At 38.6% G+C, this 23,696-nt stretch overlaps 1 protein-coding gene across 6 annotated transcripts in view; it reads right to left on the bottom strand.

The window, feature by feature from the left end:
- Positions 1–23,696, bottom strand: part of ARID1B (AT-rich interaction domain 1B) — a 323,744-nt gene that overhangs the window by 217,963 nt on the left and 82,085 nt on the right. For all 6 annotated transcript variants that reach the window (XM_066315514.1, XM_066315519.1, XM_066315515.1 and 3 more), the window contains exon 4: positions 6,329–6,439. In XM_066315514.1, the coding sequence (XP_066171611.1) occupies positions 6,329–6,439 (111 nt within the window). The remainder of the gene's footprint in view (positions 1–6,328; positions 6,440–23,696) is intronic.

Here is a 23,696-nt window from a genome sequence, read left to right as displayed (position 1 = left end):
TGCCCCTGCAGCAGGTATACCTGAGCCATGGATGCAGAGGCATTCGTGCTACTGCAGTTTACAGCCTTCCATATTAAAGTAACCTTGGGAGCTTTCAGCTTGCCTCTCATTTCAAGCTGCAAGATTTGGTGGTTCAGAGGCTACCACAAGTGCAGTTTACTCACCCTCGCTAGAAGGGCAGCAGTCTCTGCGCAAGGGCTCAACATGAGGCAGGGAGTGGTAAGAAAATAAAAATTAAAATGCTTCAACCACCCAATTTAAATCTGATTTCTTGAATTTCTGAATCAACACTAATACTATTCTAGTATTTGGAGGTATATGATACAACTTCTCATGGCTTCAAAACACATTGCAGGAAAAAAGCTACTAATACTTTACTATTCCACTTAGAACAACATTGGCCTATTTAACTACAAGTTTTTGCAACCTTAACCACTACTGGGATCTATAATCCCTTAGCAGGTTTCCCACATAAATTTCATGTAGAGGTCAGACTAAGTACTTCTTTTTGCATTTCTAAATTTTCTTGGATCATAAATTAGCCATTTTGTTATTACAGGGATGTTGTACACATTGTAAATGTAAAGTATTTTGAATCAGGAAAAGGTGATGAATAGTCAAGTATCTTTTTTTTACAATACTTAATGAAATTACTTTTTATACTTCAATAACAACCTAAAACCTAAAACTGTTCTTTTAAAGAAATATGATCAAGCTGTCATGCAAAACCAAGTAATTCTGTAAAGCACAAAACACAAATCAAAAACAACAGGTCCTTCTCTTTACACTACAAATATTAAGAACACCTAATTAAAGCATGTGTAATTTTGGCTCCAGTGTTTCAGTTTAACCCTACATGGACAACATAAGCCCAAGGCTGCTCTGCACCACTTTAATTGCACTTTTTCCCCAAAATGGGACTTGATGTACAAGTTGACTCTAGGAAAATGAATCACTTTGACCACCCTGCATGACATTAACTGAAGTCAAATGTAAAATGTGGTATAGCACGTGGGCACACCAAGTTCCCTCCCTTGATAACATCACCAATGTCAGTGGTGCTGCAGGGGTTCACACTGGTTTTGACCCATTATTCTGACTCACACAAATGGGAGGCCACATACAGATTCTGCATGCAGTAGCTACAGAGCATGTTTTGCACCTCAGAAACACACAGAAATACATATACTTGATATCTCTACACATATGAGTTGTGTGAAAATGGTTTTAGCTACAGGTTCATTACAAAGAATGTTAAAGGAAAAAAAACCAAACAACTAACAACCTAAGAACTGCACTCGATCCAGAATTAAAATAACTTGGAAAAAAATAGCAACTTCTTTCAACTCTGCACGTAATGGCTAAGAAAAACCTTTGAGACAGCTTAGTCACTTCTTTGCAACTTGAAGCTTTTTTCCTTTTATTCCAGGCTTAAACAAAGTTCAGTGGGGCATCAAACTGCTTCAGTTTTAAATTACAGTCTGTACTTTAAAATAGAATGCATGCACCACATGTTCCTGAAGCTAGAGGGTGGGAGTGTTATTCACTGAAAATTGAAGGCTTGTTGAGTCAATAATCTTCTTTCACAGAGTAACAATTTTCAGCTAAAATTTCTTGACCCAAACAAAGGAAAACAAGATCATTCAGTTATTTTACAATGTTGCAGAAAAGAGAAAAGAAAAGTGGGAAAGAGGCATACCAGTTTTATCCTACTTGATGTAAAAACAGTAGAGAATTTAATTCACAAGTATTACATACTCGCATTTCTTTCTTGTTCACGGTTTACCACACTCCCAAACAGATATTTTCAGGCAGAGACATGAACAGCTTCAGGACAGATTTGCTATCATGTTCTACACCCATCTATCAGCCAGCAACAGCATTTGCCTCCCAAGAAATAAAAATAATCAATTTATAGGATTTTTTTCCTCTTCTTTCTCAAATCACAACCAATACTCTGCATTTTCAAAATAGTACTTAAATTTAGATCAAACTTTGTATTTTGTTTATCTGAAAAGAATTCAACAAAGATTACAAAAAAACAAGGTCACTGCATTATGTTCTCCTTTAATACTGGTTTATCCTTACAAGAAGGGCTACAATGGTAATTAATATTTACATGATGGTAGTAACCCATGTAAAGCCTACAACCCTGATCATGATTAGGGCTTACTGGACTTAGCTGTGTGTAAATGTCACCAGAGTCCCTCGTTGCAGTAGTTTAATCTCTGAGAAAAGAAGAGTTACCTCCTGCTCTCAATCACAGTTGCTCAAGTAATGCTGGGAAGTGTTTTCCTGGTCTATTAAGACTTCACCCATTAAAGGCATTTGTTCAAGGGTGTGCTGTTGCTTGAGATTACTCTTCATATTCTAGAAGTGGGACAGAGAATCTGGATTCCCAAACCCTCCCAGGTATTTTCCTCATAGCCTACACCTACTGAGATCCATCTGAAATGATGCTGTTCCATGAGCCAAGATTATCTAGTTTTGGATTTAATTCACTACTAATTCCCAACAGAGGTCCTCTGAAATCTAATTTAGTACCTGCCTTCTACAACAAAAAAGGTGTGTCAACCAGAGGAAAAACTGTCCAGCACTCTAAATATCTTTCAGAGGCTCATTAAAATGAGGTAGAACACAACTGTGAAGCAGTTAGTAAAATCAGGAAGAGACTGCTGATGTGCTGTTTTCCACGGTACCAAGCATAATGAAACAAGACAACTGACATCTTAAGAAAGTTTATCTGTCCAAGCAACAGTATGTATTATTTTGAGCTCTGAAGCTCATACAACTATGACACGTAGAATCACAACCAAATTTGTCAGGTCACAGCACTGCAGAAGATTCAAGTGGCATTCTACCTCTACTGCTGGCTAGTATTTTGTTTTGCATAGGAATTGCTCTGCCTCAGTGAAGATCAAGATGCCACAGAGGCACACATTTTACCTGTAGGTTGCAACAAAAAAGCCTTAGCAGAGGCTGGGTGCTGTCAAAAAGCTTGGCAACCTTGGGCCATTCAACCTCATAACTCAAACAAGCACACCTGACACTGGGCAGAAAAGGGCCTTATTAAAAAAAAAAAAATAACAGCAAAACCAGTAGCATCTATCTGAAATGACTTTAATACTCATGCCAATTAAAAAAAAATTAATTCATTCATGTTTTCTGCTCCTCATTCTATCAACACAATCCAATGTGAACATTTATAAATGCACTTATTAAAGACAAAATAAAGGATTAGTCTTCATACACACACAGCCTACTGCTGACACAAGCTCCTTTACTGCAGCAACAAATCTGCAGATACGTCCTTTGGAAGCTTTTTCCTGTAAGTCTGCTCCAGCGTTCTCACAATAGAAAAAAATGTGTATTTTGTTATTTTCCCTTAAGTCTTGATAAATATGTTCTGTAGTAGTTGTTCTCCAGACAGTTTCATTCAAGCCTCTCCCCCTTTATTCCTCCCTCCACTCTAATAAGGAACAGTTTCTGTTTATGACTTCCTTTCCTCCACAGACTACCTAACTCCCGTGCTTTCTCAAAGGTTTGAGATTTCCTTCTAATTGTGACCCCAACAAAAGTGCTTGGAGCACTGTTCTGTGCAACTTTTCATTTGGGCTCTCAGTGACTCCACATGGTCAGAGACCCACAGGTCAAACCCTCCAGATATCAGAGCAGTTAGGAGAAGGAAAGCAAGCATTGTATAGAATCTGACAGGCCATTAGAAGTAGCTAATAAAGCCATATTTTGTTTGTAGCCATTTGTTACCAAGCCACATTACAAATTTGTCTGCTTTGAACTTTATGGGAACATTCATGCCAGGACTTTTATATACAATGTGTGAAGGAAACGGAACAACTATTGAGCTGTTTAGCTGTGCTTACTGTGACACAAACCTGCTGAAAAAACTCCCCCAAAGGGTGACACAAGCCAGCATTCAGTGCTGCAGAAAGTGGCCAGCTCCTCTTCGAATCCATCAAAGGGAAATTCTTTTTTTAAAGCCACATCAGAGAAAACCATTCACCATTTAGTATTACATCTCTTTTGTTGTTTTTTGACACTTGTATAAGCGTGCTATGTGTAGCTGCTGTGATTTTACACAATGCCCTTAAGAAATAAAAAGATAACGGGCAAATTGTATAAGTACCAGAATACCATGAAACAAGACATAACTAAATTTTATTAAAAGCCTAACACCACTGCTATAATTTCAAGCTTCACTGTACAGAGGCAACTTACTGACTACTACCCTGAAGAACCACCCTACCCTAAAAACAATCTTAAGAAGCCATATTGAGTATACCAAAATGAAGCTAACTAGGAATACTGAACAAGGAATAGTGATCAAGGGTTTTCATAAGCAGTCTAAAATAGAATAGAGAACTCTCCTGCTTCAGGGAAAAGCCACCATGTTCAAACCATTACCCCAAATAGACTTATATTAAAGCTTTTAATGTGTGGATCATCAAAAAAACCCTTGTTGCTACATACAAAGAATTGAAGTTGTTTTTAAATTTGAAAAACAAAACAAACAAAAACCCTGCACCAACACCAAAATATAGGATTACAGTAGCCTCCATTCCCCTCCACATGAAAACAGCAGTGTTTTTTTGGTATATGAAGTGCTCTCAGGTTATGCATCAAAGCTTTTCAGTAATTAGGTGTCTCAGTAACAGCATTTGGGACCAACTTAGAGTTTAAGATCAGTGGCCAAAATGGTTAACATTCACTGTTAATACAATCAGCTTACTCATACCTAGAATAATTATGAGCTACTAAATATACCAAACACTCAGGGACACAGATAATACCCAATACTCTGCTTAAATATCATGATGCTGGAGATAGGACAGAGCATGGATTAAAAGTAGGACAATTGTTTAAGAAAAAACACAGGCAAATTAGCAGAACATTAGTTGATAAATAACTTTACTTCTCTCTACCCTAATAAACACTGTTCATGAAAAACTGGGAGACAGAAAGTCCTTTCCGGTATCCCTGCTTTTTAAACTAGGTAGTTGTTGCCAAAACAGTTCAATGTCCACAGGAGCTACTATGTTTAATTTAACTGCCAGCATCCATTTTTGAGAACTGTTCAGACAAATTAGTCTGTTTAAAAACGGGTTCCTGAAAACCTGTCAAATTAATACTAGGTTCAACAGAAAGATAATTTATTGAAAATAATATCCTAGAATTCAATCTGAAAAAAACTCATTAAATACTATTTTCTCATACCAGTTTCCATAGCTTTTCCTGAGACTTGCATGTCTCAAAAATCATGTAAAGAGTTTCTAACACATATACTCTCCTAGATACCAAAGATGTAACTTTAAAATGCTATGAAGATGTTTATTGCCCTTTTTTAGGGATTTACAATTGTGCCATGTGCCAGAGGTAATATATACAACATACCACCAGATTTCACAAATACATGTGGTATCTTGATACAATAAACTTTTCAGAGAAACCCTCTGCCAACTGCAAATGGATAGATACCCAGTGAACTGCAGGAAATACCCTACATGTTTCTGATACATTATTCCAAGCCAGAGGTCACGCAGTTTATAAAGTTTTCATCATTTAAACTGAACATATTCTAGTTGGTTTAAATTCATGCTGGTTTATACCAACAAACAAGAAAATCCCCAAACCACAAGAAGAACACAGAGACAAGGCTAAGTGCTTTGTCCATTAAAAGACCTTCAAAAATGCAAGCGGCTGCAATGTCTTCACAACATATATTCATTTGTGCTGTTTCCCCCACAGCAGAATGCACAGAGCTCAGAAAAGCTGATAAATATTACTCCAAAATAATCTTCTAACCAAAAATCAACCTAGCTTAAGTATTGCTGTCATTCCTGCTTCTACACTTGTGTAGAAATATACAGTAGCAGAATTAACATGTCAGATTCATTACTGATGATCAGGGTTTGGAACAGACAACTCTTGGTAACAGTATTCTAAACCAGAATCTACTGAAAATATTTGAAAAAGGACACAGAAAAAAGCCTCCTCCTCACCAGATTGGTTTGTGCAAGTATGGAGTTCCATAACTTAAATTAAAAAATTAATCAATTTAATTTATGCAACTACACACATAGAGAAGCACAGAACATACATGTGAATAAATAGTGCTGTTCTGAACCAGAACAGGCCCCAGTCCACTCATGTACAAGCTATCTGTTGCCATATCTTGCCAAAAAGAATTTTTTATCAACCTTATTTAGTATTTCTTCTTTCACTACTTGTCATCTGCTCATCGCAGATGCAATAAACTGGTATGTAAAGTGCTTTCAATTTTAAAATACTGAAACAAACATTATTTTCTTACTGGTAAGCTTGATGGTCTTTCTTGCTGGATTAGATTCAAGTCTTCATGGTTAGGCTTTCCTGGGGCCATAGGGGGTTGAGATCTGGTTCCATAGCCTTCCTGAGACATTTCCTGCAACAACAGTTGTAAAAGAATTATTAACCTGTCTCAGTAATTAAAATTAAATCTGCATCACAGAAGGGTAAAAATAAAACAGCTGAGTGCTGATGTGTTTTTTGATCTGAAGTTTTTGCTAGTTAAACCTTTCTGATACAAGTATCAAGCCCACAAGGGTACCACTATGACATGTGCTGTTTGTAAAGAAAACCAGGGAGCTGAGATGCATGCCAACAACCAGCAGGGAATCATACCACTGGGACATGGGAAAACACACAAAACCAAACCTCTTAAATAAACAACCCCATTTTACTGTAAAAGAGTAAGTAGCAAGCACAAACATTCATCCTATTCTAAGACGTATTCTCAAGCATTTTGATAAAGTACTGAGCCAGGTGGAAGACCGGACATGAAGACAGGATTGCAATCACGCTGTGTAATCAGACTCCTGTACCAGCCCTGGATTTACCATCAGTACTACTGGCGCAAATTTCAAACCCTGGCCATCAGGTCGTAGCACAGTTGCTGCATCTGCTGGAGGCACATTCTGTCTGAAGAGTTAGAGGGCACACGTATTTGAGCCAGAGTGGCTCCAAAGCTTGTACCAGTAACCTGGGGACTTTCCTCCCTAGACATGCCCAAGCACTTGTAGTGGACAGCCCAACACAACACCCACCATGCACGAGTGGGGGGAGCAATGAAACAACCTCCTGTCCTGCAGCCCATCACCCACCCCTCAGCACAAGCTCATTTCCCACCCAGAGATACTTGCCCCTTGCAAACCCTTAAATTCAGGCTTCATTTTAGCTTCTATAGCAGCTTCTACACCAGCTTCTTTAGGGAAAACAACAGAAAGCTTAATACTGACTTCAGCACGTATAACTGGCAGGGAAAGTTGAAGAACCAGTTCCTGCTAGAAAAGATATCTCACCTTTTTCTTTGTTTTTAAATGATTTAACTCTCCTCTCCCCTTCCCCAGTTTACTACCAATTCAGTTTGCTTCAGCCACCCTCGGGCCTTCGATTTTGTGGCGTATCCGAAGCAGGCAGCAGCTGCAAGGCACAGAAGGACAGGGCAAGCTCCCCTTGGCCCACTCCACCATCACCTTGCTGTTGCCTGTGCAGGACTGCTCAGGCAGCCCAGTGCCCGCAGCCACAGCTGCAGCTCATGCACGGACTGCAGAAGGCAGCTGGCTGGCAGAGCAGGAAAGCTTTCTGTCTCAGGTTTTAGCCCAGCTTCTGACAGAGAGAAATTTGTTAACAACTGTACCATTTCCATTCAGCCCCTTCCACTCATTTGGACTCTCACAGATGATTTTAAGGGATGCAGAAAATTCAATGGGGCTAATTAAACAAACCCCAGCAAACCTGATACGATATAAACCCAGCAATAAATGACCCTATCCCTAAGCCTGTGCCAAGTAAAATCAAGAAACACTTAAAAGGCCAGCACTTCAATGTGGTTACCAGCAGAGGGTAACAATTAGGCTTAAGGGTGACAAAGGCTGATGGCTGAATGATTATTATCCCCTGTGACCCCCCGCACTCCCTCCCGCCCAGATTTCCACTTGTCACACAGCTCTCCTGCTGCGCACACCAGCAGGTTCCTGTGGATTAACAGTGAGGTTTAAAATCAACAAATGGCACAAGGCCTCCATTCAGCAGCCTTCACCCCAGTACAAAGGAGTAGAAAGGTGCAGGACAGCTTCACAATAGGCAAACAAATGAGCAAACCTCTGCTTTCCTTTTTATTTAAAAACGCGCACGCATACACACACACCACGCTCACGCACGCTAGGGCTGTCACTACACAGGCATTTGCAATAAACCTGGCAACCTCAGATTTTAACTTCCAATAACAGCCTTCAATGCTGTTCTTCCCAATTCCTAAAAAATTACACCAAATAAAAACCACTTGTCAAAACAACAACAAAAATCACACAGATATACCAGGAGTGGTGAAAAAGGATAAATGGAATACTCCATTTAGGAGACGTCACTGTAGAAACTCAATTGTTCTTTTTTCCAAACAGACATTACAGGATTTTGCTGGGGAGCAAAACATGTTTTGTATTTTGAAAAATCAAGAGCCACTACTTCCTTACAAAGTACCAAGCATGGGTTTTCCCACATGTTTGCAAGATTTTAACCTTGCTTCTTACTGAAATTTCCAGGGAGACCGGAGCAGGAGAGAGAAGAGACAGCACGCTTTCTCATGAGAAATATTGCTGGTTGAATGGAATTTACTTTTACTTGGGTATTTGAAGACTACGTATGAAATATCTTTCCACATACTGAAGACCACATTAAAAACCCCAGACACAACATTCTTTTTTCTTTTTAGATGCACCATTTTCATGTAGCTTTCCTTTCTGTCTATAGAAAAATCAAATCCATTTGATCAGTTCTAGGTGAGGTTCGGAGACACACAGACATCTGTGTTTGTTAATGATGCAGGCACCTGTGCACTCCAAATGGGACTGAGATTATGAGCTCTTTCTTACGTTCTTTGTAATGCTATGTAGATACTTGGATCAGTAGAAACTTGGAAAGCAGCTCTTGAGAAGCAAAGCATCAGTTTGCTCTCAGTAAGCTGCAGGCATGGGAATCTCCCAGATGAAATATGCATGGGACTGTGTGTGTAATTTTTTCTGTTTATACACATGTATTGTCCAATAAAAACAGTCCATTTATATCCTAAACATAATGATTAAATAATAGCATATTTCACTAAGAGGTTGGCTTCATAACTGAAGTAGAGCTTAGTATCATTTTCACTGAAAAACAGAAGAGAGAAAATCCCTGCTGCCTTTCTTCAGTTCTGCATTTGGAAATTTTGTTAACATACAGCATATTACAGAAAGGCTACAACAGATTTTGAGAGATAAATAAGAAATAAGGAGAGAAGTATTAGAGTAAATTGTCTGTCACAGAGGAAATGCATGGAACTGGCAATTCTTGCAGCTTTGAAAGGCCATTTTTCTTCCTAGCATCTAGGAATGGATTTATCAGGGACTGAACAGAGGGAACATAATGGTAAGAGGAACATGTTACCACGTGCTGTGCTACAGTCATGGCTGAGGAATTCCCCATTGATACTGGGGCTCAGTCTTCTCCTGGGATTCCTGACTTTTTGTTTGACTCCCAGTATTTCATCCATCATTGACATCAGCTTTCAAAATAAAGCTTATGATTTTTTATGAATCACAGAAAATCCTTCCTCCCATAGATGAGCATGTGTGTAAGACAGAAACCCAGGCTTTTATAAACAGAAGGCTACAAGTTTCCACTCAGAACTTCCCATCTTGGCACAAACCCAATCATATCATAGCTGTTACAGCACAAACTGTCAACAAAGTTGTAAAATAACTAAAGTCAGGGTTTCCCCCATCAGATTTTAGAAAAGCACAAGGACAAATAATCAGCAAGTCATAAACATATACTCAAAATAGCTGAGGTTTAGACTTTTTTAGGCTTTTAAAAACAGATTTATGATTAAAATAGGTAGACAAAGAAAAAAGGACTAGACACAGCCAAAAGCCTATATATTGGGTAAGCTGTTCAGAAATTGATCCGTAAATAATTATTATATTTGGGAAGCAATACTAACAACAACTACAACCAGTTGCTTATCATCCCCAGAGCCTGGACTAGTTATTCACTGCCTTTTTATGTACACTTCCAGCTTTTTTTGCAAATTGAGGTATATGGAGTTCAAGATTTGTGTAGTCGAAGGAGTAAGGGAAGAAATGGGATATTTTCATCCCATTTGTTCTCTGTTATTGTCTTTATCTTATAGACTTTCAAAGTCTCTAGTTCTGGTGTGGGATTTCACTACCACAGAGGTTTAAAGTGACAGAGTGAGCCTACATACCGGCCTGCAATAAGGTCAAAGGCTTCTTGTTCCTGCCTCCCACCATTCTTGCATCTGGACACACATCCTTTAGTTTGTATTAGTGGTCCTTATTAGACCACTTTGTCAGATGGTGCAACTTAAAACTTGTCAGGTGAGTAACCCCTTTGCCCCCAGCTTTATCATAGCTTACTGAGTGGAGCTGGCCTTGGGAAAGGCTGGGTGAGCAAGGGAGGAAGGAAACTTCCCTTCTCTGGCAGAAGCCAGCCGTGAGCCTGGCTCCACACTTGGAGGAGTCGATTACACTGCAATCACTTTGGAACAGGCCATTGCCAGACAGCTTTTTTCCTTTTTCATGTGCAGTGGTAATTAGTGTCATGCCTCCATTCTCTAGCTGGACCTAGCCTAAGACAAGCAAGCCTGTCCACATGGATGTGTTCTCTGCAAATCTGAATTAATATAGCGCTGATAATGATTGAAACCATGTAAATGAAATGCACATTTGTTTTAAGTTTTGCCAAAGAAGATTAGGTCTAATTATTAAATAGTTTGAATTATTTTTAATGGAAAATGAAAGCACAGTGAAAATATTAATGTTTGAGGGAAAACCACATTTAAAGGAGGGCTGGGTGAGAAATGTCATTCAGTCTTCATTCATTTCTACTGCAGTGAGTTTCAGAGGGATAACATGACCACCCAAGAAGATAAGTACCACGATGGTTAAACAGAAAGATAATTTATTGAAAATAACATGCTAGAATCCAATCTGAAAAAACTAATTAAAAACTATTTTAGCCCATGTTCTTGATTCAGTGAGTTAATCTTACGAGGACCTCAAATGTGAGAGCAGCAAATTCTAAAGCAATGTGACAACAGCAAAACTGAAAACAAATGTTAATATTTTATTTTTATTTTTTTTATTTTTTTTTTTTTCTTAAGACCACTTGAGAATGTTAATCAGAACCCAGTAGAGCAGCCAAGAGAAATGGACAGGCCTACAACACGAGTATTTTACTCATCTCTAAAGGAATACTACTGAACAGAAAGAAGCCAAGTGACATGTAAGGGACTATGTCAAAAGGACATGCTGTGTTACCACTCAACATAGCATCTTTTCAATATGTGTAGATAAGTATGTATCTATAAATATGTATAAAGCTCCCTCCTTCTACCTTCTGCACTAACAGACTACAATAAAGAAGAAATTACTTACCAGATTGGTGATATATCCCTAAACAGCCAACTTCTAGCCCAACCCTAATACCTAACATGTCACCTCCCCAGTTGTATATTCTCTGGTAGCACAAAACTGACAACAGAGGCCAGCCAACCCGTTAGAGGAATATTGCAGGTAAGGCTGTGCTCAGAAAAAATGTTATGCCCAAGGGCACAGGCAACAGTGAGTCTCATGCAAGGAGCCCTGCAGGGAACAATTCACTAAAGACAAAAAGAGCAGAGACATTTGCTTGAATCCTGGCCAGATGGCCTGCAGAACCATCTGCAGGATGTAGATGGACTCTTGCAGAAGTTCTTGGGTCAAGAAGAAATACATACATATATATCTTGAATTTTATGTATCAGAAATGGGGAAGGAAAAAAATGAAAAAGAAGCCTGTAAAGCCTTGAAGAAAACTGGTATCTTGCAGCTGGAGAGCACCGTGCACAAACCAACAAGCAAGTCTCTTGCTGTACAGGAGGAACAGATGATTGCAGGAAAAAAAATTGTTTTGTCAGTCCCAGCACCTATTACACCAACAAAAAAGAAGAGCATGCTAACCACCAGAGGCAGATTACCAATGCAGTCTAGTAATCCTCTTAAACATGCGAGTCTGTGTTTACGTGATGAACTGAATAAACCCTGTTCACAATCAGAATATGTAAATCATTTCAAGCCAACCCTCTACCACCTTCACAGAAACCTGCATGGAGAAGGAAACAGTGATCCTCAGGCTGGCATCTTCCTCAACATGCTGACTGCTACTTCAGCGGGACCGGCCAGCAGCAACTGCTGCTCTTTCAGGTCGTTCTCATTTTCCCACAGTCAAGCCAGGGAGGAACATGCCCTCAGAAACAAAGACGATACTCTGCCTCACCAAGTTAACTTTGGTCTTCAGCATCTTTACAGGTAGTAAAGGGAATCAACAACCTCAAGGCAAAATAGAATTAATAGAATTCATGTCTTCTTTTTTGAAGAGGAGAAATTAATCCAGAAATCATAACTAATCTGTAAGAGAAAAATTCTGCCATGTACATGGAGATATTTGGAAAACCTGCCAGTTTGCATGCCCCAAGTGCAGACTAATCATTGTCTGTAAGACACCTCATCATCTTCTTCAATGTTATTAATATTGTGCCTTCCAAGACATCTGCAGTTTCTTTCTAAAACTTACGAATTCTTAGGCATCCTTTGTTAACCTGTTTTAAAAGAAAATGGAAATATAATTTTCTCCCTTCACAAACCCAGTTATCATGAAATGATACCTAAGTGAAGTCATAAGACACTGCAGAGGGAAGAAAAAAATACACTATGCAGCAGATGATGCAAAACTTAGGTAAGCAAATATATTATTGAGGGCCAGTTCATCAGAATTCTCCGGAAGTTATTAGCAAGTCAGACTACCTAACTATCAAAGGCTTTTTGCTGCAGAATACACTGAAAACATTTTAAGCACAGACAGGGTCAAAAAAAACCTCCCCACATCTTACAGGAAGATTTTTTGTTTGATCAACACAGCTTCTGGTCACATATTAGGTAACCTGAGCCAACTAACAAGACGGAAGGGTCTCTCTTCCCAAACGTTCTAGTCCATTTTCACATGTGTCTTGCTATATGGCCTCCAGGAGCCACATTAAGCAAGTGATGCAAGAAGAGCTCCAAGATGAAATCGTTCTCAGAAACCCTTATCTTGCTTTTCTCTTTCGCCAGTATTGCGTTCCATGGATCACAGAGCATATCAATAGTGGATTTAATCAGAAATAAGACATTTCTTCTTGTTTTCCTTTCTCATAACATGCCACAAGAAAAAATAGGTCAGTTTGATATTTGTATTAAAATGTGACTGTTGCACACTGCACAACCTGATAAACAGCTGTCAGCTCTCCATTTACAGGTAAAAAAAGGTAGGATTGTGTTCTACAGATCCAGTTCCAGTGTAAATAGACAGATGAGAGAGAGTCCAAAGAAGCAATTTGAGAAATATAACTTGGAAATGAGGGGTAAAATGATCACTTTATTTCCATGCATTTTCCCATGTTTACAGAGTGTTTTGGACTTTTCCTAAAAAACCCACAAGGCTTGACAGTCCAAACACGCTTTCATTTTCTACACCCCCTCCTTCCTCTCCCTGCCATTTTTTCACTGACAAAGCTATATTTAAAACAAAACAGAACAAAAAAGTGTTTTTAGAAAGAGGCCTGGCTGGTTTTGCATGTCCTATTCTTTATAGTCACTTGGGACAGACTACTATGTTAATGTGATGACTTACAGATTTTGTGCCATCCAGCATCCTGCCCTGCTACACTAGTCAGTCCTTCCTAAAACTCCAGGAGGAATGCAGTATTTCAGCAGACCCGAAACATGAAGCTGGGCTGAGAAACAGATCTGCACCCCAAAGAAACAGCTAAACCCGGCAAACGGTGGGAGAGAGGTAGGATTTAAAACCTGCCGTTTTTTTAACTCTGGGTGCTGCAGAAGCGGAGAGCTGGGGGCTCTGTGCCCCAGAGGGCAGCAGCCTGCCCCAGACTGCCTGCTCTGCCGAGGAAGCTCTCCCAAGCATACGGCTCGCTGGCAGAAATGAGGTCAGAGCACTGCCCGCAGCTTAGAGCAGAGCTGAAAGTCTGAAGCCAGCTTACAGAATAAAGAGAAAAGCTGCACCGAGAGCAGCTGCTACCTCTAGGCTAATCGAGCTAGGTACCCAAGGATGAGACTTCCTCACTCAAGACTGGGAAACATTGCTTCAGTGTTTTCTTAGGGGCACGTCTGTGTCTGTGCTTTGAGGTAAAAGCCAGGACTTAATCTAAAGGCTCATGAAAACCTGCAAATCAGTGAGGAACAGCTGCAAAACATCACTGAGGTTACATTTAAAAAAAAAACCAGAATGGAGAGGTTTGCTTCCTAGCCCGTCACTCATATATAAAGCTATATTGTATTACAGACAATTTGTATCACAGTCCAGTGACACCTGCTAACTTACTTTCTAATACCCCACCACAGAGAGCCCTTACATAAAAACTGAAAGGAGATTTACCCACTATTTTCCCAACAGTACAATCATAGGAGAAGGAACTGAAGCTCAGATGCAAAAAAGTCTGTAATAGACTTGGTAAAGAAGGTATTCTCAACTGGTCTCTACCACTTTGGTTAACTTTGTTTTACAGTATGTGAAAGCATTCGTGTGTTACATTTGGGGCTGGCTGCTGGAAGTAGAAAATTAGGTGCATTACCATCCTCCCTTTCTCTTCAGTCTGTGAAGACACGGCATTTGTGCAAAAGTCTTTAAATCCAGCCCACCACAACGAACAGTATCTTAGTCCAAGGAGTGGGAAAAGAACAGTAATTTCCAAAAGGAAGCGCCCACCAGCAGAAGGAATTCAATGGACTGCACAATACAACAGTTTAAACCAACACTAGTAAACTATTTCTTTATTATTTTGAGATAGCAAAGTCTTCACCACCATCACCACAACCACAGTTTCTCAAAAGAAAATATTCCCAGCTGGGCTGGTGCTGCGAGTGGATGGACTAGGGAGTAAGAGAGTGGTGGACAAATGTAAGAAGTGGTGAAAACTTAAAACTCTGAGACCAGACCACTGACTACTCTTGACTACAGCAATGAAAAAACAGTGACGCTCATTAAAAGTTGGTAAAGGATTACTAGGTAATAAAGCAACAGCAATCCTCTCTTTTTTCTGAGGGTGAAGGAGAACAACTGTCATGAATTCTGCAGGCAGAGACCCAAATCCCAGACTGGTTATAGCTGGTTATTTAGCTTTCTACCTAAAAACATGCATGTGAAAAATTGTTTCTTGGCAGTCAGGGATAAACATGAGGAAGACACAAAGAGAGAGGCTGTGTTCTTCCAGAGCTTGATTTATTGAGGGACAGCTCACCAAGACCAACAGTTGTTCTCCTGTCTTCCACAACATAAACACCAAGTAGTTTTGTCAACATGTAAAGGTAAACTTGTTTTTTAAGTGGTATCTTATTTATTTTGATTTGCTATTTCATTCTTTGTTGTACATATCTGATTGCAACAACTAAAACACCCTGTAACAATTCAGCTGCATGTTCCAAAATCTATTCGAAATCCTACTACAGTAGGAAAAGGTGTCTGCAAAAGGGAAATACTGGAAAGGATAAAGAATGCACCTGAAATATATGCTGGTCAATATTCTGATAATACATTGTCTCAACAACAAAATCCCAATGCAAAATACAGAAAATAAAGCTAAATATATGTATACTGAAGAGCTTAAATCATTAAAGAAAATGCATGCAGCCAAAAAAAGAAAAAAATACAGCAGTGTTAGATTTTATGCCAGGAATATGAACAAACTTATTTTCCCTACCTCTGAGGAATATAATATGTGTTAATTTAAAGGCCGTAAGAGAATACTGCTCTAGTGCAACTGGCCATGAGGGGTAATTTACAAGACCACTGAAATTTGGAATATATACCGCTCATACAGAACTAAAAAAACCAACCAACCAACTAACCAAAACAAACAGTAAAAAAAACCCCAACTACTTAAGATTTATTAGTAGTTTTTAGACTTTACAACATGATCACTCAATTCAGGATGCTACTCTATTTGCATTTTAGAATTTTTCTTAGAATAGCATTCATGCCTTTATATTCTAAAATATTTGCCTAGATATCTTTTGTCAATGAACAGCCATCGGGTTAGTGGATCACAAAATAAATTACAATTACATGATCAGATATCTTTTGATAAACTCACTATTCTGTTTAACTTGCTGCTCAATTTCATAGGTATGGATAGAAATATTTCTGGGATATTAATTTAGCTCACAGAGTAACATTAAAAGAAAATTCTCTCTGAGTAGTAAGGAGAGTGGTAAGGGGAGCAAAAGTACTTATGATCACTAATCTCCTACAACAAAATAGTTTTTATCAGCCTGCATTCCAATAGTTTTACTATCAAGTTAATTAATTGACTCTTATGCTAATATCTAAAATGCCAAGCAATTAATGGCACTGAACTATAAATGGCTTTTCTTTGCTCTTGTAGAGTTATTTTATAAAGCAAATGCAATTCTGTCACTTCACTGATTTAATGCAGGCTTTGTGAGGTTAATATTCCAAAGCAATTGCAAAATAAAGAACTGCTCTAATTAACCTTCTGTGATTTAAACACTTGGAGAAATCAGAACTCAGAAACTTTAAGTAATATCACCATCACAACAACAACAATACTTTGTGGATCAAAGCCAAATCACTGATTTGAGAACTTTAAGAAATACATTTGGACACGTGTATCTTACTGTGTTTCTAAACTCATTAAAAAGACTTTTCGCTAAGTACAGCCTACTAAATCCATGACAGATTTTACACAGTTTTTGTAGTTGAGCTGAAAAAATGTTTTCTTTTAGGATTATTTACTTTTAAATACTGGAGAGTTTAGTTTGAACAAATGATTCAGCACCTCTGCTTTTTGCACTAGAATACTTTGTGAAGATTTTTGTTATAGACATCGGACACTGCTCACTAAATCTACAAACTGATTGCACGTACGTAACTGACCACTTAAAATTAAAGCAGCAAAACAAGACTTCCCTCTTCCTAGGAGATTAAGTTTTCTCTCTTTCCAATTTAGCTGAAAGGAGGCTTTTATTCCCAGAGTTTCTTTACGATATTGTATGCTAACTTCATTTTAGTACATGAAAAAAATCAAGACTCAGGCCTTTCAGCACTGCATACCTTTCAAGCACAAAAGCCGCAATATGTCTGCCAGGATCAGAACGATACAAAAACACAGAAATAAGAACTAAAAAACAGCAAGATACAGGTGGTCATGAACATTCCTGCCACAGTGGTTTGCAATGTGCGCTGACCCATCTCCTCTGACTATCTGGCCAGGTACCATCAAACCCCCATCAGCAGCAGATGCCTGAAGAGGTGCACTTGCTGGTTTCTCAGGAAAAGAAAGCTGACCTTCAGAATTCCTCCTTCAAATGGAAAAGCCTGCTTTCAGCAAAAAAACATTAAGACATGAAGACAGCAAAAGAACATATATGCTGAGAAAATGTTTAACTACAATGAGGGAACTTGAAACTGAAGGTGCCGTTAAGTTGTTGAGACAACTCAAGAGGCAAACAAATTCTTTCACTGACAGTCCTCTGGAAGATTATAAAACAGAAGTATAAACAAGCTTGCTACATTTTATACATGAACAGTAGTACCACTTTGCAAGATAAAGTACTTCTCCTTTCCCAGTAGTATCACTTAACAAATCCAAGTTACTACAAAGACAGCTATGTGTAAAGGGTAGTTATACATGCTAACTTTAACAGCTTCAGGCCTAACAGACTGAAGTTGGATTTTTATTTGCATAAATTGATCACAATGTCTGTAAACACTTTCCTTAAAATATCAGGGCCAAGAAAGTCTTCTCTAAATCTGAATGCAGATTTTTGGGTTTGGTCAACAAGCCTTCAGCAAAAACAAGCCTGTGCTGCTGTGGCTGCTGCTCTGTGCTATGCCCTCAATTTTGTGTTTGTGCTCAGGTGTGAGTTTACAGACAATTATACTCTCTTATTCTGCCTGACTCTATTCCTTCTAGCTACTTGGCTCTGGAAGATTATTCTCCAAGTCTGACAAGGTAGCACCTATTATAATCTTATAAATACAGAGAGAAATCACTGTGGGGAAAAAAGAGAGAGGTTTGACACATTTCCTGGAATGATACAGGCAATGATGAGCAAACAGCGAAGTCCCCAAATGGACAATAATCAGCCATTCTCACTACTGAGGGAAGATGTAGCACAGAAGTCAGTTTTACTGAACTCCTGAGCTGAGCTAAGTAACCTCCACCAGATAAATAGCCTTATGCTTAACACTTATTTGCTATCATAGCAGCATCATGATTATGAAATAAGACTTTATAAAAGCAGAGATCTAACTGGAAAAGATTTCAATCAGTTAAGCACTCATTGAACCTACAAGAGTTCAAACCTCTCTTCTCCTTCCTGAAAATACCATCTGCTTAAGAAAGGCTCAAAAAGGATAAATCAGTTTTATGCACAAGTTCAATGCAGTTCAGAAGTATTTCAGCAGTTCTTAAATCACTTCAGTGTTCGCAGGTGCTGGTCACTGGTGGCTTGACTAGAAGCTAGGATTTAAGTTTTGGTGTGTGAGTTTGGAAACCATTTGCTGAAAGCCTGCTCCCCTTCCCTGCTCTCCCCATGGCCAGTCAAGCTTTACTACAGATGCATGAAGCCAATGCTGAACTCTGCCTTTTGGCATCTCACTGAACTCTCTGAAGCATATTGGCGACAGAAGGTTCCGTGCACCAAAACTGATGCCTTCATACAAAGTAATGCTATTGGTATTCCAATTGCCTCTAATTTCAGCTCCCCCCAGATGGGAGACAGAAAAAGCTGGCAAAGTGTATATATATGTATATACATATATATATATATACACACACCTGTGTGAGTTCCTAGTGTCATGAGCCTGGGATTCAATGTTTTACAGGAATTACATTTCTCCCTTGTACCTCTTCACTCTGGAAGGAATATAGTTCCTCCTAGGCTAAAAACAAGTCCAGCTTTTCAGAATGGAGTGAGTGTACACTGAGCACTAGGTATCTCTGTTGCTGAGACGATGAAAGCCATGGAAGGATTTATGGTACACAACAAGCAGTGGTGTCAGCCACTGCTGCTGACAGCAGGCAACTATCTCTTCTGAACATTAAATTTGATTATGAGTTCCCATATAACTGTAATAGCCAACTTCCACAAAGAATACTTTCCTATATGCCTGGCAGCAAATGTCAGATTAACATACAAGCTTGTTCTTTCCCAGATTTCCTGTGGTTCATAACCCAACAAATATTAAGTGCAACCACTCATCTAGTGGTAGAATGATTACATGAATGACACAAAAGTGTAAAAAGGACAAAAGGACAAATGATCTTTATTACAACTTTAAGACATACACAGCTGCATGATAGTCCTTAAAACAAATTTAAATTAAAGTCTGAAGGATTTGAAACTAAACTACAGTTCAGTCAACTGCTACTTCTGTGCCAATTTCTAGTAGCTTAAGAGAGAAGATTTTATTATAAAGAGTAATTGCATTAAGATATACAAATTTGGACTCACTGAGGACTGTCTGTATTCCTTACTAGTGAATTTGGTATTTGCATGTACGATAGTTATTCCTATTATTACAATACTATTTTTGTACAATGTTACACCCCAAAACAGCTTGACAATGTTAATTAACACATTGCTTATTATACTGTTTAAAGAACTTTAGCAGCTCACATTGAATTTAAAAACAATAGTTCATCTTCGCTGTACCAAAATCACTTTAATAATTTGGTGCATTTTGCCACAATACAATTTGTTCTGTTTTCATGACAGTCATACAGATTGGACATGAAAACAGATTAATTAGTTTCACATTTTGTTCACATTTTCAAAGACTGTTTCAAATCAGGAAGTGTTTTATCTGTCCTACCTTGCACTGACTCAACACTAGAAACAGATGTCTGCGAAAGAACGTTCTCATCATATCAGGCTTAAAACTGAGACTAATTCCAACCATTGATCCCAGTTCAGGGAAACAGAGAATTTGTAGCCCCTTATGGAAGCGTCAGTGGTCTCCAACCCTCTGCCTGGGGAGGCTGACCAAGGTGTCACCAGAGATGCTTCCCACCTTCTCATGTACACTGCACTCCTGCTTCTGATGCCTTTCTACCTGGAATTACTGAAAGAATTTAAGAATTCCTACTGGCCCAAACTGCATTTGTCCCCTGGCCCAGTCTCAGAAAAAAATGCCACCGGTCAGTCTGCTCTTTATTTGTCCTGTACAGTTTGCATAGGAAAAAAACCTCACCAAGATCAGCAGATAAGGTATATTATTCTGGGGGGCAAACAAGATTTTGGCCAGCTTTTAGAACATTTCAATAAAACCTGTGAGACAGTAAGAGAGTGCTGTTTGTTTGCTTGTTTATAAAACATTTTGTCCTTTTAAGTAAAAGCAGACTAAAGACTGAGCCTGAACTACTTAAAAAACCCCATAGTAACCACAACAAATGATGCACAAACACACACAAACTCTTTGTGCACACAGTTAACCAAAATGACCAATGCCCCAGAAAAGGGTACACGCATGCCTCACCTCAAGGACCTGCCACACTTTTTTCCCATTTAATCTTATGCCTGTTCGTGAGAAAAGGGATCAGCATTCTATTCTGGAAACTTGCAAGCAGAGAGCTTCCAGGAAGGTGTAAAACAAAAGATGACTTCATTCAGGGTAACGGCAGTAGGTGTAGAATAAAATCACTATTTTTGTTTAACTAAGAGTGAGACCATAACTATTATGCAGATCCATTTCATCTGTCAAAAATTGATATGGTCCCAATTCATAAAATAACACAATAAAGCTTAAAGGCATGATTCTATCTCGATACATATGAACACATGCTACGTAAAGCAAGGAAATATATAAACATGGCTGTTTACAAGCCAGTTGGAAAGCATAATAACCAAAAATATACATCACACTATCTTAACAAAATAATGTTTAATGATGACAGTTTAAGTTTGCAATTACATGACATTCTTGAGCAAAATATCACTTCTACTTATGGCAAAAGATTTAAAACTGCAAAAACAAGCGAAGCATTTATTCATTTATATGCCATTTCAAGATGAAAAACCCTGCCAAGGGCAACACTATAGCAGTGTAGCACATCTTTCTTTCTCATTTTTCTTTTAAAGAGCAGTAAAGGTAAAAAGAAGAAAAAAACCCCAAAAAAAACCAAACCCAAGGCAGTATCTACATCTACTGGCAATATCTAATGATCAATGAATCTGCTACTGCAATAAATTTGCTTAAAACAAAGCTCTTCCTTTAATGGTTTTTACACAGCAGGCTCTTGATATGAAGAAGGGATGACTGATGCTGGCTTACAATATGGTTCTATAGTAAACTGTGCCAGTATTACTATCAAATCACCTCTTATGAAACTCCCTTTCTGCCTACCATGCAATCAATTTAACAAAGATCTAAACAACTTAACAGTTCAAACATTCAAATAATTCCCATTCTCCTCCTTCCCATCTACGCATATTAGAAGAATGAAAGTCACAAGTCACTGGAACGGTCCCAGAAATTGCTTTATCTGTTTACTTTTATTAGACAAGATTGCATATTGAATTCAAGTGAGTCAAGGAAAACCAGCAATGGCTTCACACTTCCACAATATGTGAGAAATGAAGACGAGCACCAGTTCTAAGGCACAACACAGAGTTATACCTGACCTCAGGCACTCACTCACAATGTGTCTAAAAGAGCAAAAATAAAACATCATCTGCAAGAAATTTCGCATCAGTTTTGTCCCTATAACAGAATACCCAGATCATCACACTATGGGGTTTTACATAAAAGGAAACTGGTGGCAAGAGAAAGTCCATCATCCAGACAGAATAAACACTATTTTCAGCTTTATAATCTCCAAAACAAGTAGCTTGACATAAATCTACAAGAGAAATATAAGAAAATACATTAGGAGAAGAAGGCAAATTAGAGAAGCCTTCTTTCCCCAGTCTAGCATTTCTCTTCTCCCACCTGAAGTAAAACCAGTTCAATCACACTCACATCACAAAATCAATACAGAAAGACAAAAAGTCAGTTAATGAAGAATATGGAAAACATGAAAGAAATTCATTTGCAAGCTGAAAAGAAAGAGCAAAACTAGGGATGACAGACAGAAAGGATGACAGATTGTATGACTGAAACTACCTCAGCTTTCTAATTGACAGGATTTTATAAACAGGATGTACTGATATTTTTAGGTGCAGAAATAAGAAAGATACACCAAATGGTGCAACAGGTAATATATGATTCTGAAGTTTATTTTAAAATTGCATTTAGAATATGTAAAGCCAGGTTTAAGTCACAGCAACACAATCACATATATTCAAAGAGACCTTCAGAGAGAGGTCAAACCTCCAGTTCAAAGCAAGCCTAGCAAGAACAGGGTGCTTGGGGGCTTTTTCTAGCTTAATTTCTCCAATGATGGAGATTCCAGTCTCTCCGGAATTTTGTGGGGCTTATAATTTTTGAGTTTGTTTCTTTCTTTTACAGAGCTCCAACATCTCTCTTCTTAGTGTGTACCTACTGCTTCTTGTCCTTCCATTGTGACCCTGAGATGAGTTTGGCTCTGTTCTCATCCACATCCCCCACTTTGGTAGCTCTCCTGGAACTTAACAAGTCCTGCTCCTATTTCTCTTGCTAAAATTTTAATCAAATAAATTACAATTCTTTCTTTTTCAAAGGTAATCAGTCTCATACAAGCAGACATATGTACGCCTAAGCAAGCACAGTTTGTAATTTTTTTCTGTCAGCAGCGCAATTTGACATATGCTCCCAAATTTTTTGTTTTTTGTTTAGTATTAAATTTTGTATTCCATACTGGTTACCACTTGACGGTATTTCTACTATGCATTACCAGCAGAGAAATAACACTTTTGCTCAAGTGTCAGAAATATAGACTTCCATTTCTTGTGTTAGGAATTGTTTTCTAGATGAGCAGTTCTCAAAGAATGGGGAAGTGCACAGTGATGAGGTTTCACAGAGAAACATGACAGAAGAAGTCTTCACCTGCTGATTCTCCTTGAGAAAGGGCAAAGAGCAGGCACAGAACCAATCTGGAAATTGGGAAAGAAGCAAGCCCAAAGATGCTTCAGGACTACTTATTATTTATACAAAATAGTCCCATATTTTGTATAAATAATAAGTACACAAATACTGTACACAAATACTCCAATTACACAGTGAAATTATCATAGAACTGAGAACCTGGGATCAGACTACTACTGAAGAACAGTCATTCACGAACCATCAAGAAATCAGGTAAAATTCCCACAGAAACGACTACCAACTGCAAGGCCGTACTGGTGAGGGCCTAATGCATCATCTCAACTTGCAGACTGAGGCAAAAAAAGACCTTCAGATGCCTATATCACCCTTGGAGCATGAATTTAGACTGTCCTCCAGTGTCACTTCAAATCCTCTAAAAGGGAATTTGGCTACATCAAGACTGGTATCTTTTACCTGTGAATCTGCCTCTGCCTTTCTCTTCATCCCAGCTCTCAGAAATTCAAAATACATGGAAGGCTTTACTCTAATTTTGCCTTCATCCTCCTATGATCCCTCTCACTTCA

Source organism: Sylvia atricapilla, chromosome 3 (genome assembly GCF_009819655.1).
Source record: "Sylvia atricapilla isolate bSylAtr1 chromosome 3, bSylAtr1.pri, whole genome shotgun sequence".
Lineage (NCBI taxonomy): Eukaryota > Metazoa > Chordata > Aves > Passeriformes > Sylviidae > Sylvia > Sylvia atricapilla.
This window is presented reverse-complemented; position numbering and strand designations above follow the sequence as displayed.